The 23102-nt window shown below is 38.5% G+C and overlaps 1 protein-coding gene and 2 long non-coding RNA genes across 3 annotated transcripts; 2 read left to right on the top strand and 1 right to left on the bottom strand.

Moving 5' to 3' along the window:
- Positions 1-2713: 2713 nt before the first annotated feature.
- LOC111321250 (uncharacterized) lies at positions 2714-7415 on the bottom strand. The gene is made up of 2 exons (XR_002693945.2): positions 7097-7415; positions 2714-2997 (listed from the first exon to the last, which is right to left on the bottom strand). It is a non-coding gene; the product is annotated as an uncharacterized LOC111321250 (long non-coding RNA).
- Positions 4862-7353, top strand: LOC148741481 (uncharacterized). Its single transcript, XR_016002074.1, has 2 exons — positions 4862-5083; positions 6371-7353. It is a non-coding gene; the product is annotated as an uncharacterized LOC148741481 (long non-coding RNA).
- Positions 7416-11555: 4140 nt separating the features above from the next.
- Positions 11556-21900, top strand: LOC111321248 (calcium/calmodulin-dependent protein kinase type II alpha chain). The gene is made up of 3 exons (XM_022924077.2): positions 11556-12245; positions 16967-17089; positions 19715-21900. The coding sequence occupies exons 1-3, from the start codon at positions 11556-11558 to the stop codon at positions 20339-20341; spliced, it is 1440 nt and encodes a 479-aa protein (XP_022779812.1). The 3' UTR covers positions 20342-21900.
- The last annotated feature ends 1202 nt before the right edge of the window (positions 21901-23102 follow it).

Below are 23102 nucleotides of genomic sequence, written 5' to 3'. Positions count from 1 at the left end.
TGTAATCATCATGACGATTTCATATTGATCTGAAACAACAGAGTAAGAAAACAATTGCGGCGAGACAAAGAAAAGCGCTGCACTAGTATCGCAGAGGTCAGTGGTTCGAATCCCGTACAGGCCTGAAATTTTTTTCAGGTCTGATTTCCACTATTGCTCAAATAGTGCTTTACTGCGAAGGATCGTTCTTATATACGACAAAGAAATGTGTTACAACAAATTTTGGGGCCAGCGGTCCGTTCACGTGGTGGGGTTCAGTCCCCTCGCGTCAACATATATATAGTAGTGTTCGCGCGTGAAGCTTCCTTATGTTACGTAGTTTGGTGTTGTATGTCTTTAAGCTGCGTCTCGCGTACTTTCAAGATCCAAACCGTCAGGTGTGTTTTACGTTTTCATTTCGCCGCGTTCATTTCGTTTATGTCATTTATTTTTGGTAGTTAGATTTAGTGTAATTTAATTTCGTTATAGAAACCACTGATCGAGAAATAAACGTAGATGGTTCGGATAGCCATTGAGTAATGTTACTGGTGCGTACGTTACAAAATTTACGAAACGCGAAGAAATAAGACGGGGAAAGAAAAAATAAGTGATTCATCATCTAACATGTTTGAAAAAGAGAAGTCGGTTTTTTTAACTTAAAGTGGATCATGGCACGTATTGATGGAATACTATAAATTGTTCTTCGAGGAAACAAAATTGGTAAGACTTAATTCCTTCACTAAATGCACTTTCTGACGGGAATGACGACGGTCCTCTCCTTTCTTAACAAGAAAGAGGCCATTATCAAAGTCGGTTACAGATGTAACCACGGCCATGAAAAACCGATGTAATTTTTTTTCGCACTCCCCTGAAGAACGCAAAAAAATACGCTCATTTTGGAGTTTAAAGAGACCACAGAAATAATAGTGTCATTGTGAACATACAAATTGTCTACTATTCGAGTAATCTCACAAAATGAGACCGCGAAACACTTGGAGATTTCTTGGAATTTAATTATTTCGGTCGACTACCACCCTAACAACGTGAGTTTTTATCTGAATACTTGATTCTCTTCTATCAAAGATCACCTTTCGAAAAAAAAAACATTTTTGAATTTAGCAAAACCACACCAGTTCAAGTTGATTAATGAGATTCTTTAGCGTGATAGCTGAGGCGGGAGTTTTTACGGCATAGCAGGTGCAAAGAGACAGAGTGAAACCTCCTTCAACGTTAACCTCGTTCGCCCTCCGCTCTTCTTATGACTGAAGGTTGCAAGTATGCTGAATAATTTTACCCCGCCAGTGACGCGCGCATAGAAGCCACGTAATCAAAGATGTATTGTGTATCAGTCACTAAGATTGAAGTTGGTAGCCCAATACGTTAATCTGTCACAAATTGACACCCTATTTTTGAAGTTGAGAAATATCTGTACTTGCATTAAGGTACAGAAACCGCAGTTCGGTTTGGTTGGTCCGCCCTCGTCCACAAGTTATCTCGCCTACAGGTCAGTTTCACCCACAAGTGATCTCGCCTAAAGGTCAGTTTCACCCACAAGTCATCTCGCCTAAAAGTCACTTTCGCTCCCAAGTCATTTCGCCTACAGGTCAGTTTCACCCACAAGTCATCTCGCCTACAGGTCAGTTTCACCCACAAGTCATCTCGCCTAAAGGTTAGTTTCGTTTACAAGTCACCTCACCAACAGGTCAGTTTCGCCTCCAAGTCATATCGCCTACAGGTCAGTTTCACCCACGAGTCATCTCGCCTACAGGTCAGTTTCACTCACAAGTCATCTCGCCTAAAGGTCAGTTTCGTCTACAAATCACCTCATCAACAGGTCAGTTTCGCCCCCAAGTCATCTCGCCTACAGGTCAGTTTCGCCTACAAATCATCTCGTCTAAATTCTGGTTCGTTATTACTTGAAGGCAAAATACATGGGTACCCTTTTACAGGACGTCACCCAATGGAAACTTCGCATGACTAAGGAACGGCTGCGTTTAATACAAAGAGCGGAGATCCCTGTCTTTGCAGTTGGATATAAATTAAACTGCAACGGCATCTTACACTGGAAGTATATAGGAGAAAAAAGAGTTTTCTCCTGTGGCATTCTCTTTCACTGCTTTTACGGGCAGTTTTTCCCCCGATTTTGCCTGGATATTTTTTACGCAATTTTTTTGCAATCCAGTGAGCAAATTTCCAGCAACTTACGAGCACAATCGGGACAGGCCTACTGGTAACTGCGTAGCTGGTTATTATCAGGATCGCCCGATGAAAGTTAAGGCAGTGGAACCGAAATCTCTCGCTGTTGCCCAATCAAGCTTAAAAGTACCCCTAAGCTGTCTCGATTTGTAAGCTGTCGAGTTTTTCAGGCTGACGTTCTGGGCTTTTAACAGGACTGACTAATTTGTCAGATTTTAGGGGTTGTACTCTTAAATGTTTAAAAAGTTGGGGTCGTCACCATCGCAGATAACAAGTATGTGTGTACAATCACAGTGGGCGCAGGATTTTGGAGAAAAATGATTCAGGTAGATCCTATTTTATTCCAACTTACCTTTACCACTATTTTAAGGGTGTCTGTATCTCAGTTTAGGAAGTGTTAAATGTCTTCGGTTACTTTGAACGACGTTCCCGCAGCGAACCGAGTTGCGAAAGTAGTACAGATTTTGAAGCTAAGAGGAAAACTTCAAAAATTGATTTTAACCCCTTTACAGTGATAAGAAAACAGCACTATCAGCGGTACTTTACTACTAACCTCTGTACGATTTATCTGACAGTCAAGAATTTACAGCATACAGTTTACAATTTATGAAGAGTATAAAACAGGACTGAAAATGATAACAAAAGTTCAATTAATGAATTGAAAATGTAAAAAGCAAAGAGCTCGTCCCGCCCATTGTGGGATGGTTGAGATAGAGGTACTGCACTTAACATCGGTAGAAATGTCACAAAAAATATCCTCATGTCTGTATGATAAAGGTAACTGCTCCTTCGGTCCCTTGAGCAGTTAAAAGATCTATAAAACTGAGAATAAAGAAAACACATTTTAATAATATTGTTGTCAAATTACTTTAAAAGGCTGTAATTCAAAGATTCTACAAGAGATGTTATAGCTGACTCGGCCTTTAACTTATGCATAATTACATTAGGTATAGACTAAAATAGTGGATAGCAATGAAAGGGTGCTCTGATTGGTGTATTAAACTCCAAATATCCTTTGTTATTCACCTCCGAGCGAGCAACCTACGCAGGATTTGAGCCCGAAAATATTGTAATCGTTGCAGGAATAAACGAGGATATTCAGTTGGAGGATATATCTTTTGCTCTCAAGACAATAGTTTCGGACTAGAGTGAACAATTTCTAATGCAATATTATTTATTGCAGAGGTATCATGATCATTCTGAAACAAAACACATCGCCTAAGATAGTAGTTGATTTTGGTTAATCCTTCAACGAATTAAACGTTCTTCTTAAACAAAGTTTACAGATAGTCAAAATGCATGAACTGAATATGTCCACTTTCCTAAGAGAGTCTGAGAATGGAGGGTGAACGGTAAGGAATTTTGTTGTTTTGGTTCGATTTTCAACCGCTGTTCTGGAAATGAGCCCGCCCTCCTAACGCCCCTTCTCGAAAACTCTGAAGACCGGACTAAAAAAACCGGTGCAAACTGAGCCCCTTTGCCACTCTTTTAAATAAAAACAACGACAACAACAAAATGAAATCTCAGCTTGACATATTACTCAGTTTTTATACCTCAAAGATGGTTAACTTCCCTACTCAAGCGCGCATTAGCTTGGTCAGCCTGCGGACGTCTTTCATTATGATATTGTGTTTGTCGTGTTATATGGTGATAATGTTGGCGAATAAGACCCTTAGATTATAAAAGCAACATAAACAAATCCACACGAATACAAATCGTTTTCTTCACTATTGTTTCACCAGCAAATTCTCGCTATATAGAGTCTAACAGCCGATTAAAAAAACTTGTACCAAAGTCGAACATAACACCAAACTTGGAGCTTAAGGTATTCTTGTTTCAAAGCGAGATGGCATTGCTCTTGGTCACATGCTTCTCTGCAGATCAAGCTCGTTAACAGCCATGAGCTTTGCAAAAGAAAAAATGGGGCACTTAAACCTTCAGCAAACAATAAAAAAAAAACGTGAGCGGAAGGGTAAACCATTTTTGGATCGAGAAATAAAAAACAGGGACAGCAAACAAATCGGTAATAGTTCACTGAGTACACAGCCACCTTGTTGATTTTAAGAGATATCAAACAGGGTGGAGTGTACAGACCTATTAGCCGATTCTTACGCATCGCCCATTTGTTAAAAAATTGGTTTTTTCGTGAAACATATTAGCTTAAATCCGGACGTTGAATCAAATGTCCGCTAATCACTGACTCGGTCAGAACATCAAGTCTGAAGCGCTGGTGTAGTCGTTAGATTACGAAAGTTATGTGGTGTTTACTTACTATCTCAATTCTCTTTTTTTAACAACTGTTGAGAAGATCACACGGTGAAAGAGTTATCCCTGTAATTCTGTGCTCTTCTTTCGGAATTTTGCCGTATCATTCGTTCCTCCTCGGGTGTGAAACGCCGATTGAAGTGCCTTGACATAGATTCATTGCTAGTTTCACGGCATTTGCAAAATATCAGCGATAAAATCCAGAATGAGAAGAAAACACCAAATAGAACTGCTGACACCACTAAAGCCGTCTTTTTGTCTACTGCCATGTTAAGGTTGATTGTTTTGTTGACAGATGGCGACTGGATTTAGAACACCGCGAACACTTGCTGATCTATGCATATAAAAAGACTTACTGCCTCATTGAAATGCACGATCTTTACTTTGCTTTTATCCACGTTCGTTATGCTTGGAGTACTTAGCCCGTAATTTGCATCTTAATTGTATACTGATACGTACTTGTGCCCGGATCCTCGCAGTGACTGAGCACTATTTAAGCAATAGTGAAAATCAGACCTGAAAAAATTGAGGCCTGAACGGGATTCGAACCACTGACTTCTGCGATACTACTAATGCAGCGCTTTAAGAATCGAGCTAACAAGCCAACTGGGAGCAGGTCATCAAATTAGTCCGACATAAACCCGTAAGATGATAAATCAAACACAACGAATATATGAAATACATATATCTCAACTGCGGTTATAGAAATATATTTGTGCACGATCCTCGCAGTAACTGAGCGCTATTTAAGCGATAGTGAAAATCAGACCTGAAAAAATTGAGGCCTGTACGGGATTCGAACCACTGGTCTGATTTTCACTATTGCTCAAATAGTGCTCAGTTACCGCGACGATCGTGCAAAAATACGTTTTTGTAACTGCAGTTCAGATAGATGAATTTCATATATTCGTTGTGTTTGTATACTGATACGTAAACACGTTCCTCAAGTCGACGGCAAACATTTATATATGCGCAAGTAATGCGCTTCCAATTCAACTCATACCTTCAAATGATCATAAGTTTCATTATGGTTCAAATAAATGTAACGATACGTAGAGCCAGAAAACAAGTACATGTAACATGAATGACTGAACATTCCCTTATAAATGATAGACTCCTCCCTTCCTCTGCAATCACAGACTTTAATGGCCGCGGCCATGAGAAGAAAACTCTGGTTGTTTTCTAAAGAGCGCGATTTTTCTTTTTCTTGCGCGCAACCAAACTTCTATCCTTACGCCCTTACCATAGCTATTAACTATGCCCTTACGCCCTAACATAAGTAAACTATTTATTAATATATTTTATACAATGCCGTTCTCTATATAATTCCTATACTAATTCCATTACCGTAGGAAATGTAATGAGAATAGTGTGTCGGATAATGAGGATTTGTTTTGCCAATCAAGAGCATCTTTGATTGGTGATCATTTCGTTCCCTCTCGTGACATTTACTATCAATTCAAGAGTGCTGCTGTAGGGCGGAGAAGAAGCCAGTCACTCTTAGCAGTGAAAGGGTTAAGTTCCCCTAATGTAAGAGCTATTCAAGAGGGTGCACTCATATCGCGAACTGGAAAATATTAAGAAGAACTAGAATTTCTGCCAAAGGAGTCGAAGTACACCATTATCCTTGGTGGGAAAATGGCGTATTTGTAGTCATTAGTTTGTTCATTTGTCTGTTAATATCTGAAGTATTTCAAGCTCCAGAAAAAAAAATATTCTGTTTTATAAAACAGACACGAACATTTTAGAAAAAAAATTATGAAGAAGCCAAACGGCGTCGAGCCAAAAGAGACCGTCATTCAGTCATGATTATTCGAGTATTAGAAAAGGAGTGCGTACCATGCATACTTGCATGTTTATAAAAGAAATCCATTTCGCCTCCGTTAAGTTTTTCATTTTGTTGTTGTTGTTGTTTTTTTTCTATTTAAAGATTCGAGAGAAGTCAAGAGAGACACTCCGTCGATTGCACTGAGCTGATCACGAGTTTCTCGGAGGGCAACAGATCGTCGCGACTCCAGCATTTAAACGCGGGTTTGCCTTTTGAACATAACAATCCTAGCGGGCAGACAATCAAAAATATTCCGTGACTTTATAAGCTGGTCAACTAGACCGTGTCGCTATATGCAAAATTTTCACCAATCTGCCTGCAATATCGAGTCTGTTTGTGCTATCACTCATGTATTACTTCTGACGAGCTGTTCTGGGTTACCGGGAAAGATTACTCAGTCCTTTTTTTTTTTCTTTTAGTTTCGCGTAAAACCTTTCTATGATTAAAATGTCTTGAGCTAATGGACAAGTTTAGCATATTTATTCACGCACATGGTTCGTTTGCGGTCAAAACTAGACAAAATTTATCGAAGCTGACAGTCACTTTACCGAAAACTACAAGGACTAAATGTATATTTCGAGGACGTATCAATAAATTCTGCTGTTAGAATGTAAAGGATTGGAGCCTGTTGTCTGGATAGTCGACTGTAAAGATCTCAAACAGAAATGGAATCATGACTCATTGTAAGAGTTCCCTGGTTAAGCCGCGGGATAAGAACTCGCAGTATGGACATCTGGACAAGTAAAGTAATCAGCCACAATACTAACATAAGCATCACACATTCGGTTCCACAGCGCACGGTAAAAAAAAAAAACTGTGAAAACGTACCTTGCTAAGCTAATGAATATCAGAATCGCTCTTCTCTGCCTAACTGAGGTTTCCTTGTTCAATATAGTGAGTTTCCTTCTTCAGATCTTTACACGGGGTCCTGAAGTAGCACATACTTCCAATCCAGAAGACAACAAACAGTGCAAAAATCACACTGCAAATTGCAATAGCGGCTGCTGTATCGGCCATGGTTGGAAACAATGTATTGCTTGTTCAAGAATATGCGTTTTGGGTGCTTGAACTTTCGTGTTGTGAAATGCTTTGTTTTCAATATGTTTTGTGCGTAATCAATCATTCCTATTAGAAGAAAGGGTCAGGTCATGCGAATGAGTGAATAGAAGGAAAAGGCGTCGTAAAAAATAATCAAATAAAAAACAATCATGAATGAGTATATTTTAATAGTTCGGTATATAAAATATATATTAGATTATTGAATTTAATGATTGAACCAGTATCATCCCCACCTCTTCGAATGGGTGGCGATAAAATCCAAAAACAGGTTTCATTTATGTATTTAACTAAGAAAAAGCCACCTGATATTTTGCACCAGCTGTCCTACAAATCTGGTAAGGACAAATTCCAATTAAAAAATATAATGTTTAACGAAGACAACATCGAGAAGTAGTCATCTGCAAGGCCGCTAGCTCCTACGATGACAAGTTTGCATTTGAAGTGCAACCATGGATAGGTAGATGCATCTTGGACCATATTGTATGGCATATCTTCTTCTTTTTTTTCTTTTTCTTCATTTCAGACAGATAACGAGAGATATCACCCAAGAGACATTTCCCAGTTTTGAAACCTTACGTCTACTACGATAAGTCTTCGTTTAAAACTTAATTCTAGATGAGAGAGCGTTTTGTGGTTGTTAAAAGAAAAAGGGGAATATGAAAGTCGCAATAGAGAACACTCAACATTCCACGTTGCATACTCTGTGATTCAATGATATGCAATCCACGATGATGATGGCCACAACCTGAAACGTTTAGCCCAGAAAGGTGAGCCTTTTGGCGAGATGACTCTTGCGCAAACTGACACGTATGTAAGCGAGATAGCTAGTGGGTGAAGCTGACCTTTAGGCGAAATAACTTGTGGGCGAACCAGCCCGTAGACGAGATGACTTGTAGGCGAAACTGATCTGCAAGCGAGATGGCTTGAGGGCGAGGTTAGATCAATCAGAGCTCACTGAAGTTTCTGTACGATGAAGCCATAATGGATGAGGTTGACCATGATATCATGAACCATCGAAACCGAGATTTGAGTTGTCTGCCGAACTGGCAAAGGCTGAGGGAGATAACACATGCGGGATCTCTGTGCGATCCCGATCCCGAACCTGCCGTTAAACCATATGGCCATGCACCGCATCTTGCACCAGCATTATAGATTCACAGAAGCGGAGAAAGCAAAGCGTCTCCCTCTATGAATTTCTACCGTTTGGGTTTGGTCCTCACAACTGAGTTAGAATACGGTTTGCTTTGTTGGAAATTTAACTGACCCTTATTAGATTATTGAAGAAGTACAAGCTTGGCGTAGAATGTTAGTATTTGCTATTTCTGTTTTGTAAACTTTTTGTGTAACTCTAACAAACATATTTTGGTTAAAAAGTAAATACATATAAGGAAAAGAAAGGAACGCAACCCAAATTTGATGGCAACTTGGTGACTTTCGCAAACTATCACAATCAAAAGAAAGTATTGCACCTTGCTTACTTGGGTTTTGAATCAATAACAAAGGCAGTTTAAGAATTGAAGAGTGCTTTGCTTTCTAATCTAGAGTGAATAATAAGACAAGGATTGTCAAGTTTTGAACAAGGAAAGTAGAATCGTATTCAAAGAAATAATGTCAGGCTCTTTGGGTCGAATTATAAGTGTTAATTTAAGTTTCCTTATTGATTAAGAAAGGTTTATTTGAAAGAGTTATTGCGCAACCTTGCAATTTTTAATAATCACCAGTAATAACAAAGAGAAAAGAGCAAAAATATTCCAGCTGGGTGTTGATCCCAGTTTTCAGAAAAGGAATTTCTAGCTTTGAGTTATCATTTAGGGCGTAGAGCCTTATTCATTTTCTTGAAGTAAGCCAAATCAAGGGGAAAAAATGGTCTCATTATTTTTACTTCACAACCTACATTAGCTATGAGTAAGTATTCAGCAGTCCTTGTATCACATCAAACCAGAATTTCTTTTTTTGCCAGTAATATTAAGACAACTGGGATTTAAAAGGGAGGGACACTGAGATTTAAAAGAGCTCTCTGCTAATAATTATAATGAGAAGAGAAACGCCCCAGGTATTGTCAGATAATGAGCTTACCTTCAAGATAGCAGAAGCCCCGTCCATCAGTTCACCTTTGCCTTACTATAACTATATCACGCAGCACTGAAAAACTTTTGCGCCGTCTCCTTTGACATTTCTCTGTATAACACTCTGCAGTTAGCTCTTTCACATTGTATAGAATGTGACCAAAAAGCAATTTTCGCTTACACACGGCAAATTTTCAAACTGAGAGGTGATAAGAAAAAATTCTAAACAAATTGTTTCCCAAGGAATATTGGTTGATTCGATGTCAATTTTTTAGAACTGAAATTATAAGAAATTTTGAACAATCAGAAAAGAGAATCGATGTGCGAGTGAAAGGGGACGGATTGCAATTTTAGCCAGCAATGCCCCTCAGGATTTGCGATTTTTAGTTGGCGTCGAGAAAACATTTTGTTAATCAATATTTATGCGGAAGGTGGTAATACCGGTCGGGAAAGCCTTTCTTTAATCAGACATTACAAGGATTCAGTTGATCAGTTTGCGGTCCCTTTCACTTGCGTATCGGTGGAAAATTTCCTCGTTGTGGGAGAAAATGAGAGATCTAGGTACAAGATTTGTCAGAGTCTGTTGTCAACGCGCCCACGCACGCTGTTTTTTCAAGTCGAGAAACCACCAAAACATCATCCCTCAAGCAATATTTGTTTCCGAGGGACAATAAAATAAATTTTTCCAACACGACTTAAACAGTTTGATATCGCTCCCGAAACAGCACGCTGTCTACATTTTTTTCTGGAAAAAGAAACGTAGCTTTTAACAGCCGTTTGAAAATAGAAATAGTTCCTTTCCATCCTCTCCTTCATGAAGCCTGTACGTTATGTCAAAATTTGCCCAACACGACTAAAACAGTTCAACATCGTTCTTGGAAGAGTGCACGGTCCACATTTTTCAGGAATAAATAGACAAACTTTCACAGCACGTCCAAAAATAGAAATTGCTCCTTTCTACTCATCTTCTTTAAAGCCTATATATTCCAGAAAAACAAAAGTTGGCGGTATTCCTTTGATTAGCATCAGCATGGCTAATGAGCACAGGTTCATGAGGCTGATTGTTGACTCAGAGTGAAATTCTCGAAGGCCTACTCTAAGGGATATATTGTTATCATTCAAGAGGACCGAAGCTGACAGAACAGAAACTTCCAAAATGAAGCTGCATTATTGTATTGACACGATCAACGTGTCAACTGTTTTCAGTTCAGTCGCAGGTGGGACACCAAATAAGTTTAGGAGACATCCATGAAAACTAGGCACTTAAAATTATTTGAGGAATTTTAAGTGTTTTCCAATTTAATCCAAAGAATTGCTACTGCAACGATTGCGAAATCTGGTTAATTTCTTGATTTAAAGTTTAAGCTTTTAACTTTAGATTTTTTTTCATTGATTGAAATCAATAAAATTGCCTTTTTCTGAAGTTTCGTTAATTATTTACCATTTGAATGCGTATACTAATATAATGCGTAAAGCGAAAGAATCAACTTTGAAATATTTTGCTCAAGGCGGTAAAAGATCTTCTCATTTAGACCTGGGCTCTCCTTAAAGAGTGGGCGCTTAAGCTCTCGATCGAAAAAATGTTCGGCCAAGGCTTATAAAGTCTTACAGAAGACGAGATTAGATGACTAGCTGATTCCTGCAAGTAGTACAAGTACCATCTGCCAATAAGACTGTGCTCAAGGAACTGTTATAGAACTTGAAACTAGCTCTCTCTTCTTGGCAATAATTTGGAGTTTACTGGTTATTTTATTATCAAAACTCTCACTTTCCTCGACCACAATAGCTAAATTTAATCATAACCTGGAGCTGGAATTAAAAAAATGGGTTTACAGCTAAAAGGCTGAGGCATAAGGGAGTAAGCAATGTTCGTTCGGCTGCGCTCTTAAGAAATTGCGTCACGGTAATACGCTTAAAAATGTGTGGCTATGTTCCATGTCTAAAGATGTGTCGAAAAGTAGCAATCGCTGATAACGGAGAAGAAAATAAATTACGCCGTCAATCTCGCCTAGAAGCTGTTTTCATACGTAACGGAAGTAAACAGTGGTGTGATTTGAACCTTTCATTTCCGCAAGGCCGGACGCTTCATCCCAGGCCCTTCTCACAGCTGTTGTTACAATCGAATCGTAAAATCACAACCAGATCAAAAGCTGAAGGGGAAAATGGCGTCTCAGGCGAGACCTTTTCACGATATGTATGAAATCAAGGAGGAACTTGGAAGAGGAGCCTTTAGTGTAGTTCGTAAATGTGTTCTGAAGGAAGGTAAAGTCGAATTTGCCGTGAAAATTCTCGACACGCGAAAGATGACCTCGCGCGACATCCAGAAAGTTGAGCGAGAGGCTCGGATTTGTCGGGGTCTAAGACATCCCAATATCGTCCGTCTTCACTCTAGCATCCTAGAAGAAGGTTTCTATTACCTGGTGTTTGATCTGGTCACTGGTGGAGAACTCTTCGAGGAGATTGTAGCCCGAGAGTACTACAGTGAGGCAGACGCCTCTCACTGCATACAGCAAGTGTTACAGAGTGTTCTGCATTGTCACGACAGCAATATAGTGCACAGGGATCTGAAACCCGAAAATCTTCTCCTCTCTAGCAAGGAAAAATCAGCGATATGCAAACTAGCTGACTTTGGATTGGCAATCGAAGTCGAAAACGGCAAATTAGGGTGGTTCGGTTTCGCCGGGACGCCGGGATATTTATCTCCGGAGATTTTGAAGAAGGAAGCATACAACAAGGCGGTGGATTTGTGGGCTTGTGGAGTGATTCTGTACATTCTTCTGGTAGGCTATCCTCCTTTTTGGGACGAAGATCAGCAGAAACTGTACAGTCAGATTAAGGCAGGGGCCTACGACGTAAGTAAATAGGCATGATTTTATGATTTACATTTTCACTTTGGGAAACTGAGACGGTGCGAGCCGGGCGGTTTTCATCGATCTTTTGTTTCTTTCCACGAATCGTTAATATATTTAAGTCCAGCCGAAACACCATTCATATTATTTATTTTTCCGTCGGTTTAGCGGCTGTGTGCAGAACCCTGTTTTCGTTTATTTAGCATATAAATTACGGTCCGTTTTCTTTCATTATTGTTATCATTTCTTCCTATTTCGCCTTCGAATCGTGATTGACAATGAAAAGCTATAGATTCAAAATTCGTGCGAACATAAATCATTCCCACTAATGATCTTTCCCTCGCCATGGAGTCTAAACCAACATTACTCGGTTAACTTGAATATCAAAGCGATAAATTGTTTTTTGTTTGACTCTTCTTTTGGTGGTTTCTGGCGTTAATTGAGGAGCTATTATTCCGGGTAACACCTGGTGTCGATAAGAGCGAAGTAAAATTATCGACGTGGAGAAATAATTTACTTAACAACTGTAGCCGTTAGATTTTTTTTTTCTAAAAAGATATTTTCCAGTTTTACAACGTTAATAATCCATATTCTGAATTCCTCGCGTGTTAAAACTGGTAGCTCGCGGAAAATAAATTAGCGCCTCTCGTCTAATTTACAAGATCTTTGATATGGACGCTGTTGCAAAGATCTAATGACAACTACGCAGGTAAGTCCATTGTCTCTTTCATCATTTAATCTTTTGTATTTCTTTCCACCACAAAGAATATGGATTTTGATAATAAATTCAGAGTCGCCTCATTAAAGACGGATTGTCAGTGAGACGTTATGAATAATGTAATATTGTTCAAAATCATCGTGATTTTTGACCTTGCCTTAAAATTTACTAGATGCAACCTCCTTAGAATTTGGGTTCTGCATCTTCGCTGATTTCTAAGGCAAGAGGCCTTATCGTGGTGCGGTAATCCTCATTCAGACACTAGTAATAGCTAAAAAAAATGAGCTTACCTTTTATCCCTGGTAATTGAGATTTTTACTCCCCTAGAATATAAGCATATTCTCATAGAAGGCTATCATTCACGAAAAAGTTCTTCATTTTCTGCAGATGTTTCTATTACTTCCAGGAGAATTCCCAAAGAGTCTGTTTCAAACTTGTTTCCAGTGCACTCCCTTATTTTCACTTCCACATGTCTTTCTATTCTCTTACTGCTTTGAGTTTGTTTACACACATTTTTGTCCAAGATGTGTCAGTTAATACTTAAGTAGCTCAAATTTACCTGCTAAGATTGTGAAAAAGGCTTGTTGGTGGTGGTGTGAAATCACTGCATTCAATTCACTGGAAAGTTGACAAATTTGACCTTATCATTTCCTCTTGGCACACTGCCAGTTTAGAGTAAACTTTCTTGTAGTCAATGCCAGGTTTCTAAGAAGAAAACAGCAGGTTTCTTCTAATGATGCTCCTGTGCTTTCATCAGCTGCTCTTGCCACAACATTTCTTTTTAGCTGTGGCTTTGTTAGAGCAATCTTTTATGACAGAAGGAAAGACTAACTAATTGACCAAAAGAGTAATACTTGACCGTGTGAAGTACACTGTTAAGGAGAGGTTAGGGTTAGGGGATGTATAAATTCAAGGGAAAATGTCAGCCACATACTAAGAGATTATTTCTTCTGTTTCTATGTTATAGCAGAATCATGTTTTGTAAGAGCTGTTCACTTATTAAAAAAATGAAAAAAAAAAAAAAAGGATTGCTAACTTCCTTCTGCCCCAATGATGAATTGCATAGTGAATTTTTTTCTGATAATAATCAAGGTAAACATCAATAACAAAATAGGTAAATTAGACCTAGCAGGGAATATCCATAAAAGGCTCTTTTTGTCCCTGGTGCTGGTTTTTGAACAGGGAGATGCTGTAGAAAAACCCTTGAGTAAGGACAAGGAATCACAATAAGTTCATGTTACCTGCAACATTAGGACCACAATGGAACCCTGGCCACAGTAAAATAAGAACTTAACCCTCTAACTCCCATGAATGACCAAGACAGAATTTCTCCTTACAATATCAATACAGTATCAAGCAGACAGGTGATGAGAATAATGAAAAATATCAATTAGGCAATTATCAGTTGATATAATTCCAAGTTCTCCAAACTAACATTATTAGAGTTGTATGGCAGGCAGTAAGGAGAATTAAGGTTTACAGTCAATCCGCCACCACAAAACTGGCCACCACTCAAAGTAAAATCACCACTGACTTGAACATCATGTGTAGCCTTTTTTGTAAAACTTACATCAAACGAAAGCCAAGATGTAGTCTATTGTGAAAAGGGAAAGGGACTCGGAAGTTAGGTGTAGCATCTCAAAAGTAGAATGTTAAACGAAGTAAAACATGTTGATATCACAAAGAGTATGGTCAGTTTGTGAACAACAAATCTAGAGTGATATTCGCCGAATGATTTTCGCTAAGTGATTTCCACCAATATGAATGATATTGTATGAAACTTACATCATATAAATGCTTAGAGGTGGAAGTATATTGTGAAATTAAAAGTGTGTATAAATACAGCAAAGTTTTGTGGTGGCAAGTTTGTCATAGTGGTGAATTGACCAGATACCAGAATTACTAAATAAGATCTTCAGAATGAAAGGGTTAAGTTCACACTTGAGCCAAGTGACCCACAAGGTAGTAAAGCTCACCCTTCTCTCTGTAGCACAAAGTTACTGGGAGTATTTTTACATCCCTTGTAAGGATTAATAGTCCATCACAGGTTGCTGTTAACCTTTTGACTCCTAAGAGTGACCAGCATCTAATTTCTCCACACAATAACATCCCTGAATCACACATCATGGTCTCGAGAAGAAAGGAAATGATCACCAATAACAGAAGCTCAAATTGTCCTGGTCTGCACTTCAGGAAATGTGTAGAGAATGGTATGGAGAATATGCATGTTGATGTCAAGGTGTGAAGAGTTGTGCATTTTGACAGAAAGGAAGTGCTCCTATTACAGTGCCATCCCTGCTTCCCTAATTACAGAGAATCAGTATATGGCAAGAGGTCTGACGTCAATCACATTACTTGAACTAGTTTGCAAAAAAATCCTGTACAGATATACATAACATGACAAAGTTATTTATTCTGAAAAAAGCTTGTCCTTGATTTCAATATGATGCAAGCAGCATTGCAAACTAATCTGGCCATAGATTTGGTTGCAGGAAATGATACTGGAATTAGATAAAACTTTGCAAACTAAATCTCCCTAACACATCACAGAGGGAAAATGTGCCCCCTTTTTTTGCCATAGTCACAGTGTTTGTTCCTTTTTTGTTACACAAAAAAAACACCATTGATTTAAACAATGTAGACCTACATCTGCACAAAAAGCTATGTGAAGTCAAACCCTGCTTTTAACAAAGGCTGATAGTTTCGAAAGAAACTGTTTGGGGCTGCGTCGGTGGGGGTAATGAAATAATTTGGATATATCAACAAAGTTGAAATGGTAAATTGGCCACCGTAACGATTACAAAAGCTGACGTTTCGAGTGTAAGCCCTTCGTCCGAAGGGCTAACGCTCGAAACGTCTGACTCAGCTTTTGTAATCGTTACGGTGGCCAATTTACCATTTTAACTTTGTTGATATATCCTGCTTTTAACACTTAACATTTAACATTTCAACTTTCAAGATTTCAATATTAGTTGCTTTTTAGAGAAGTGAAGCTGTAGTACAGCAAAATGAAAAATTTTGATATTTTGAAGGTATGGCACTGTAAGTAGATCACAATAGCGTGCAATAGTACACAGACACTTGTATTCCCCGTCTGAAATGCCATTATACCTGCCCTTCGGCCTTGTGTTTTAAGAGCCATGTAGGCTCCCACAAACATTTCAGGAATTCACAACATAGCCAGCATTGACTACAAGTGGCCACCAAAACTTGAACTTTACGTGTTGAAAACTTAAAATCAGCCTGACTACACCTGTTGAAATATAAAGTTGGAAAAATTAAAATGACATTCCAAATACCATCTTGTTCTGCCTTAAACCAGTGATACACGCGGCGATTTTATTTATACTGATCATGGTGATCAGGGAAAATTGTAATCACTGCACTGGGAACACCTAGATAATTATTTTTGCTGATCAGCTTTTACAACCTGATTAACCCTTTCAGGTCCTAACATCAGTATGCAAGTTCTCCATTCTCTCCCCAATACAATTCCCATGACACTAACAGAGAAAATCTGTCTAACAATCAAGAGCTTGAGTTTCTGATCATTTCCTTTATTCTCATGACCTTAATTTATGTTTGATACTTTTAGGAGTAATAAAATGCTCGGCACTGTAAGGGGTTAAATTTGGGTGTTCCAACTTCTTGATGATAAAATTTTTAACATCAAGGCAGTGAAAGGCTGATGAATAAATCTGCAATCCTTTTAAATTAGTTCATCATTCATTTATTATGAAATCCTCAGAGGGAACTGAATTTACTCTATCCAACTCTTGCGACCGATGAATCCTCGTTTTGAAATTTGCCTCACTTTAAATTATGGTGCCTTGGAATGATGTATTTAGATATTCTTAAATTCCAATTTTTTTAAGGATTGATACAACCACACCTTTTCATATGCTTCCTTTGCAATGGTATCTCAAACAGAGCCACCTTGAATTACAAGAGTGACTTAAGCACCTGTTTTATTTTGCTTCACTAACACTCTAATTTTTTGTTACAGTTTCCCTCTCCAGAATGGGACAGTGTGACAGAAGAAGCCAAAGATCTTATTAACAAAATGCTCACTGTAGATCAAAGTAAAAGGATCACAGCAGCAGATGCCTTGAAACATCCTTGGATTGTGGTATGTTGTTTTATATATTCATTTTATACTATGAAATAAAACCAAAATAATATCAGTGTACAATCAAAGAATTTATTAATTTGTTTGTTTACATGACTCAACCCTTTTTTCAGTTACTCCTCATGGAAGATTAGTTGATAGATTTTAAGATAAAGCAGGTTCTCTCTCTCTTTTTTTTTTTTGCTTTATATTTCTTTTCAATGTTCTGTTTTTTCTTTCATCCCCCACTATGTGTCTTGTACACCACGTAAATTTTGTGTCGAGAGATGAGGCTAGACTTTCGAATTTATTCATGTTAAATTTTGAAAAAAAACAAAACAAAACAAAACAAAAAATGCCTCTTGGTTTTATGCTAACATTGCATTAAATGGCGATCCATACAGTGTGTAAGAGCTAATTTGAAGTCAGTAATTTGTTTCAAGTACTTGGCTCCCTTATTTGAGAAATGTGGTATCTGGAAAATAATTAAAAAATCAGATCTGAGCTGTTAATTTTGTGAAGCTGATGTGTAGTTGTGCTGTTATGCATTCGATTGAGTCAGCAAGAATCTGATGATATTGAAACTCAGACCTATTTTTTAACCCTAAAGGAGTGTATGGTTTTCTTTTCGTATGGTTCTAGTGCCCTCTTTTTGAGCACATATTTTTATCGTTTAACAACACGGAGAAATTAGGTATGACTGGTGAATTAAGATGAGTCACAGAATACGCCATGACTGATTGATTCACGAAGAAAAAATAAATGCAAGCTTACCTAGCCTTTGTCGTTAAAACTTGATCTCGAGGAAACGTTTAGAAAAGTCCACTTCTTATTCGTAAGTTGTCTCTAAAATTACTCATCCAACTTCTTAACCACTGCCACTTACTTCCAAGATTGAGGATAATACTTCTTTGATGGTCTTTAATCAGAGCATCACATTCTTCTGCTTTTGAGGACTGTTTGTAGTTTTTTACAATTTTTCGTACCAAAGCAACATTTTACAGGAGTTTTGACGCAAACAGGCAGCCTTTGCGAGGATATCATGCCTTGCTACTTGTCGCTTCTGCACGTCGCGAATGCGAGAAGGTGATTGGCTAATGTCAAAATGCTTCAACCATTTTTATCGTCCACTGCGAATACGGGGCTAGTTTGGAAGTCTATCGATTACGGAAATCTTTTTGATTTTTCCAACATTACTTCTTAATGTATCCTATTAGTTTTGTTACGTCGATGTTATTTTAAGTCGCTTCTTTTGTTTACTTTCTGAATTAAAAATTTTCCCAAGCCACTTGTCAATTAAAACCGCCATATTTACAACTGCAAGAAATATTTACAACTGCAAGAAATGGCGCGATCTAAGCCTTGTTTCCTAACATCGTCTACTTGAAAAGGCTTTGGTTCTGAGATGTCTAGGAGAACGTCTGCTGATCTTGTAACAATACGTACACCGTTGAACACTTGGAACAACAGAATTATTCTAGAAGAATTTTATAAATCAGTCTTGAAAGGCGTATACTTAAAAAGTTCTTGCCCTCGGCCTTTTGAAGGTCATTCGTGGAAAAACCTCAATTCTAAACCGATTGCTTTTACTGCTGCCATGGATGTGAGGTATATTGAATCAGAAGATTATTAATATATCGAGGGGTCTACAAATGATACTTGTAATGCAAGTGCCTTTTTCCTTTCAAATTGAATGCTTAACTTTAAAGCAATAGGCGGCAATTCAGACGGTTGGTAAACTTTTTTTGGTAAACTTTTTCTAATCTACCACACATGCAACTACTTTTGACCTTTAATGTTATTTATATTTAACGATTATTTAGCTTTGTAGTTCTGACAAGAAACTAAAACAATATTTAAGCGTCAATTAAAATTTCTACGCGAACATGAAAAAGCAAATGATCGTTTTGTAGTAGTGAATTATATTTTCTGTTCTTGGCGGAGACCTTTTTCTTTTGTTATATTACAGAATTTCAAAGTGTCATTTACCTTTAGTAGTTTTCACAAATAGTTAGTAAATTGGGAAAATTTAAACCCGGAAAAAGACAAGTGGTACTCCTATATTGTATTGTGATCACCAAAACCTGTCCACACTCAAATTATGCAGAATTTAGTTGCTCTTATTTGCATACTGTCGGATATATATCTTTGAAATTGTTTCTACTGTGAAATTACACGATCGTAGAAAAAAACCAACACATATTTACGTCTCCTTTTTTCTATTTTCCGGAGCCATCCTGTCCATGTTATTCAAACAACAATTTGTGAATCTTTCGGGAAATTACTTAAGTTTGTGGTTCGTTGTCAAGTTCCTTGTTAATTGAGCCAAGTGTGTTGTGGTGAAGGGATTGAGTAAATCACTGACTTGCATTGTTTGAGCACCTGTTCTTTATGTCAAATGCGCTCCATAAAGAACTGATGTATGTCTTCGCTTGTTCTCGCTGGGGCTGCCAACGACGATATTCGGTTCGATCTCTTATTCCACTCGCCCCATAGACGGAAATCTGAACGTTTAAAACAGGTTCTTAACTCTAGAAGCCGTAAGGAACGTTGCATGATTGACTGAGGTAATTCGCAGTCGCTTAACTAAATTTTTGATCATGAACCGTATGAAATGCATGATTTTTGTACGTACAATTTTTTCAGAATAGTGAACGGATTGCCTCGAAAGTTCATCGCCAAACTACTCTCGATGGTTTGAGAAGATTTAACGCCCGACGGAAACTGAAAGGGGCAATTCTCACCACACTTTTAGCGACGCATAATTTTAGCGGCTCGAGAAAGAAGAAGGGATCTGATGAGGATGTAATGGCGACTCATCCCGAAGAAACAGATGGTACCACCCAAGCCAGTGCGCAGCCGCAGTGGAAATCGCAGAAAGAACAGGAAATAATCCGCCTAACGCAGCAACTGATAACCAGTATAACCACTCAAGATTACGACACGTACAGCAAGCTCGTCGACTCCCACGTAACAGCATTCGAACCAGAAGCAATTGGAAATCTTGTCGAGGGTCTAGAGTTTCACAAGTTTTACTTTGATAACGTGCTGCGTCAACGCAACGCGCCCACAAATACCACGATTCTCTCGCCTCATGTGCACATTCTAAGCGCAGAAGCTGCGTGCATCTCGTACGTGCGCCTGACCCAGCGAATCGGAAGCAACGGCGAACCAGTGACGGACCAATCAGAGGAGACTCGAGTGTGGCAGTTAAAGAACGGGCACTGGGTATGTGTTCATCTACACAGGTCTGCGTCCACCAAAGGACGTTAGAATAATGGTGATTGAATCTTCTTAGAGAACTGTTACGGGAACTAAGTGAACATTTTGTGACAATCAATTATGTATTGAGTATCAAGCGGGTCAAGGCATGGGCCTGGGCATTCATACCATTGAATTTTGAATTGTCAAGACTGAGTTATTTAACTGTATGAGCTCAGAGAGTAAAAAGTGACTCTTTTTTTTTCTAGAACGTATCTTTACCACTGAGCTAAGGAACTGTTGAAATTGAATTGTGAAGGTGTTATTACTCAAATCAAAACACCAATCCGGTTTTCCTAAGGGAGCATCAGTTATTGAATGGAATTTTATTGTAGCCGAGCACTTGAATGTAAAGAATATGAATATAATTATAGATACATACAATTGCAAAGTTGATATATAATATTAGACATTACTAGTTATCATTTATTGCTTATAGATAAAGAATTGATAGTTAATAGCACCGATTGCTTGATGGGATTGATTACGGCTCGGTTTGAGAAATGTGAACACTTTCATTTTGTCTTGTTTTTCAATTTTTGGCTGCAACGTCTCTTTTTACGAATCTCCAGAATTGCCTGAATTATGTATCTGTCTTGAGTCAAATGGGAGACGGTTTCTTTGCATATTTTGAATTAGTCTGTATTACTGAATTGAAAGTAAGGCCGTCCGTTTTTCATTATCTAATTTTTCGATAAGACAGCCACAATTTCTTTTTTCGTCTATGATTTAAACACATCCCACAAGATCCACTCATCCCATAAGTGATATTTGTTGTATTTGACTTCTTGTCGATCAGTGAGACCTTACAATAACTTTGTTATATTTAAAGAACTCCAGCTTTTGTGCAGTAGATGTATTTTCTCCTTTTAGATGGGATTGGCGTTTATACAAAATTATCATTCAAAGATCCCCCTCTGTTAGTAATGTGAATGTTCTTCCATTAAGGTTTTTCTCCTCTATATACTACTGGGAAGGTTTGGACAAACGCGGGAATATATCGATAGTACTGTTTATTGAAGGAAGGTGGCCTTTTCAATGACTTCGTACCCAAATTCTCTTGGCGAAATTTGAACAGTGGCTGTTAAATAGCTGATACGAAAATACGAAATGGTTAAGTGGGATCTTCTTGGAAACGATGTGACTGATCACAATCTGAACATAAATAGCTTAAAGGCAAGGGAAGGAAGACTGTGTGAGCTACTCATCACTGACTTAATTATGTATGTAACTAGTTAAGATCTGGTGTAGCTCACGGTTGTAAAGCAGCGCAGGATTCTCAGAGTCTTATTACTTCAAATTACTCCTGTCATATTTCTGTATTGTGATGAGAAAGAGGTGCGTAGAGGAGTTATTGTGGTGTACAACGAACCTGAGATATTACCTGTAGTGTAATTGGTCAACCATCTTTCAATTGTTATTTCATTAAACCCTTAGCAAACTTAAAACACTTGAAGTTATAATTATACAAATGTAGTGGACTGTGCTAGTCTTCAATTGATGGCTAGAGCAGCTGTAAGATCTTTCATTCAGTGATGCAAGAAAATGGAAACGAGATCCTTGCTATGTAATGACAGCGTGTTATGTTATATCTAGAATAATGAGTGTTCACTGATCGATAAGCCCTCGAGAAATGACAGTAATAATTGTAAGAGTTAGTGACTGAGTTCGAATTCCAAGCAATTAAGAAAAAAATTATGCACCTTAGAAATAACGTTAGACGGTATATTTTAGAAGCGCATGTCTCGCTTGTGCCATCATGGCATCGTTCTTAGAACTGAACTATAACGCTATAGGATAATTTTGTGAATTCGAACAACGTACTGTGCTACTTAAAACTGATCGATTATTTACTCGCTAATAACGTAAGGATTATGGAACCGGTCAATATATATATCACCCTAGGGGGAAGAGGAGGGGGGAGGGTGGAGGATTTAAGTTGTGTCACGACAAAATTTATCTGGTCCCCCTGATAAGGTCTCCTGACTATTCTTATGTTTCCCTTCCCCCCCCCCCCTCCAATTGGTAATCACTTCTCAATAGTACCATCTTTATACTCTGCCGCTGGCGACTGATGCCCCTTCCGTTCCCCCCGTAGAAAAAAAAAAAACATGTGATCCCCAAAAGTCCTATGCCCCCTAGCGATAAATAATGGCTGGTTACTAGTCTCGCACCCAGACCTTTCACGGTCAAGCGATTGCATTTCAGTTACAGTTACACGGCAGGATCTGGGAGCGAAATTAGACTGGTCCCCAAGTGACAAAGAAATGTTTCCGTGTTTACCAAACTCATCTTAACACAAGGGGCGTAGGGAAAATAAGACAGTTATGCACTTCGGCCGCGTCTCGTGTTCATCCTTAAAGGATCCCTTCCAACCACAATACATTGCGCGCGCGATATGTGAGATCCGCCATTTTCTCTGCCATCCGGTATTGGACAAGTCGTGAAGTGGAAAGAAATCCTCGTTCATCCGAGTACATTTGCCTCACTGAGGTCTTGAATTTCCTCAATCGCGTTCCAAATTTATTGTTCTTTCTATTTGACTAGGCATCAAAACAATAATAGAGGCGCGCAGGGTATTGTGGTTGGAAGGGATCCTTTAAAGAATTCCCTCAATCGTCTGAGTGTGAAGATGAGGCCATGTGAGCGCACAGGAAGTCCTCTAATGCAGTTTTACAATATTCTTCAAAAATACACTGGAATCCGAAACGTCGTAGCCAAGTTTTTTAACACACTCATCAACCTCTGTCACAATCACAACTATTAAACACGT

This window comes from Stylophora pistillata, chromosome 1 (genome assembly GCF_964205215.1).
Source record: "Stylophora pistillata chromosome 1, jaStyPist1.2, whole genome shotgun sequence".
NCBI lineage: Eukaryota > Metazoa > Cnidaria > Anthozoa > Scleractinia > Pocilloporidae > Stylophora > Stylophora pistillata.
Note: the sequence above shows the minus strand (reverse complement) of the source record. Positions and strands in the feature narration are given on the sequence as shown.

Bases quoted from the DNA above. Each gene is read 5' to 3' on its own strand.
- LOC111321248 (XM_022924077.2), top strand. From the start codon at position 11,556: ATGGCGTCTCAGGCGAGACCTTTTCACGATATGTATGAAATCAAGGAG. The intron at 12,246-16,966 runs GTAAGTAAATAG...TTTTTGTTACAG, and splicing joins TTAAGGCAGGGGCCTACGAC to TTTCCCTCTCCAGAATGGGA. The intron at 17,090-19,714 runs GTATGTTGTTTT...CAATTTTTTCAG, and splicing joins TGAAACATCCTTGGATTGTG to AATAGTGAACGGATTGCCTC.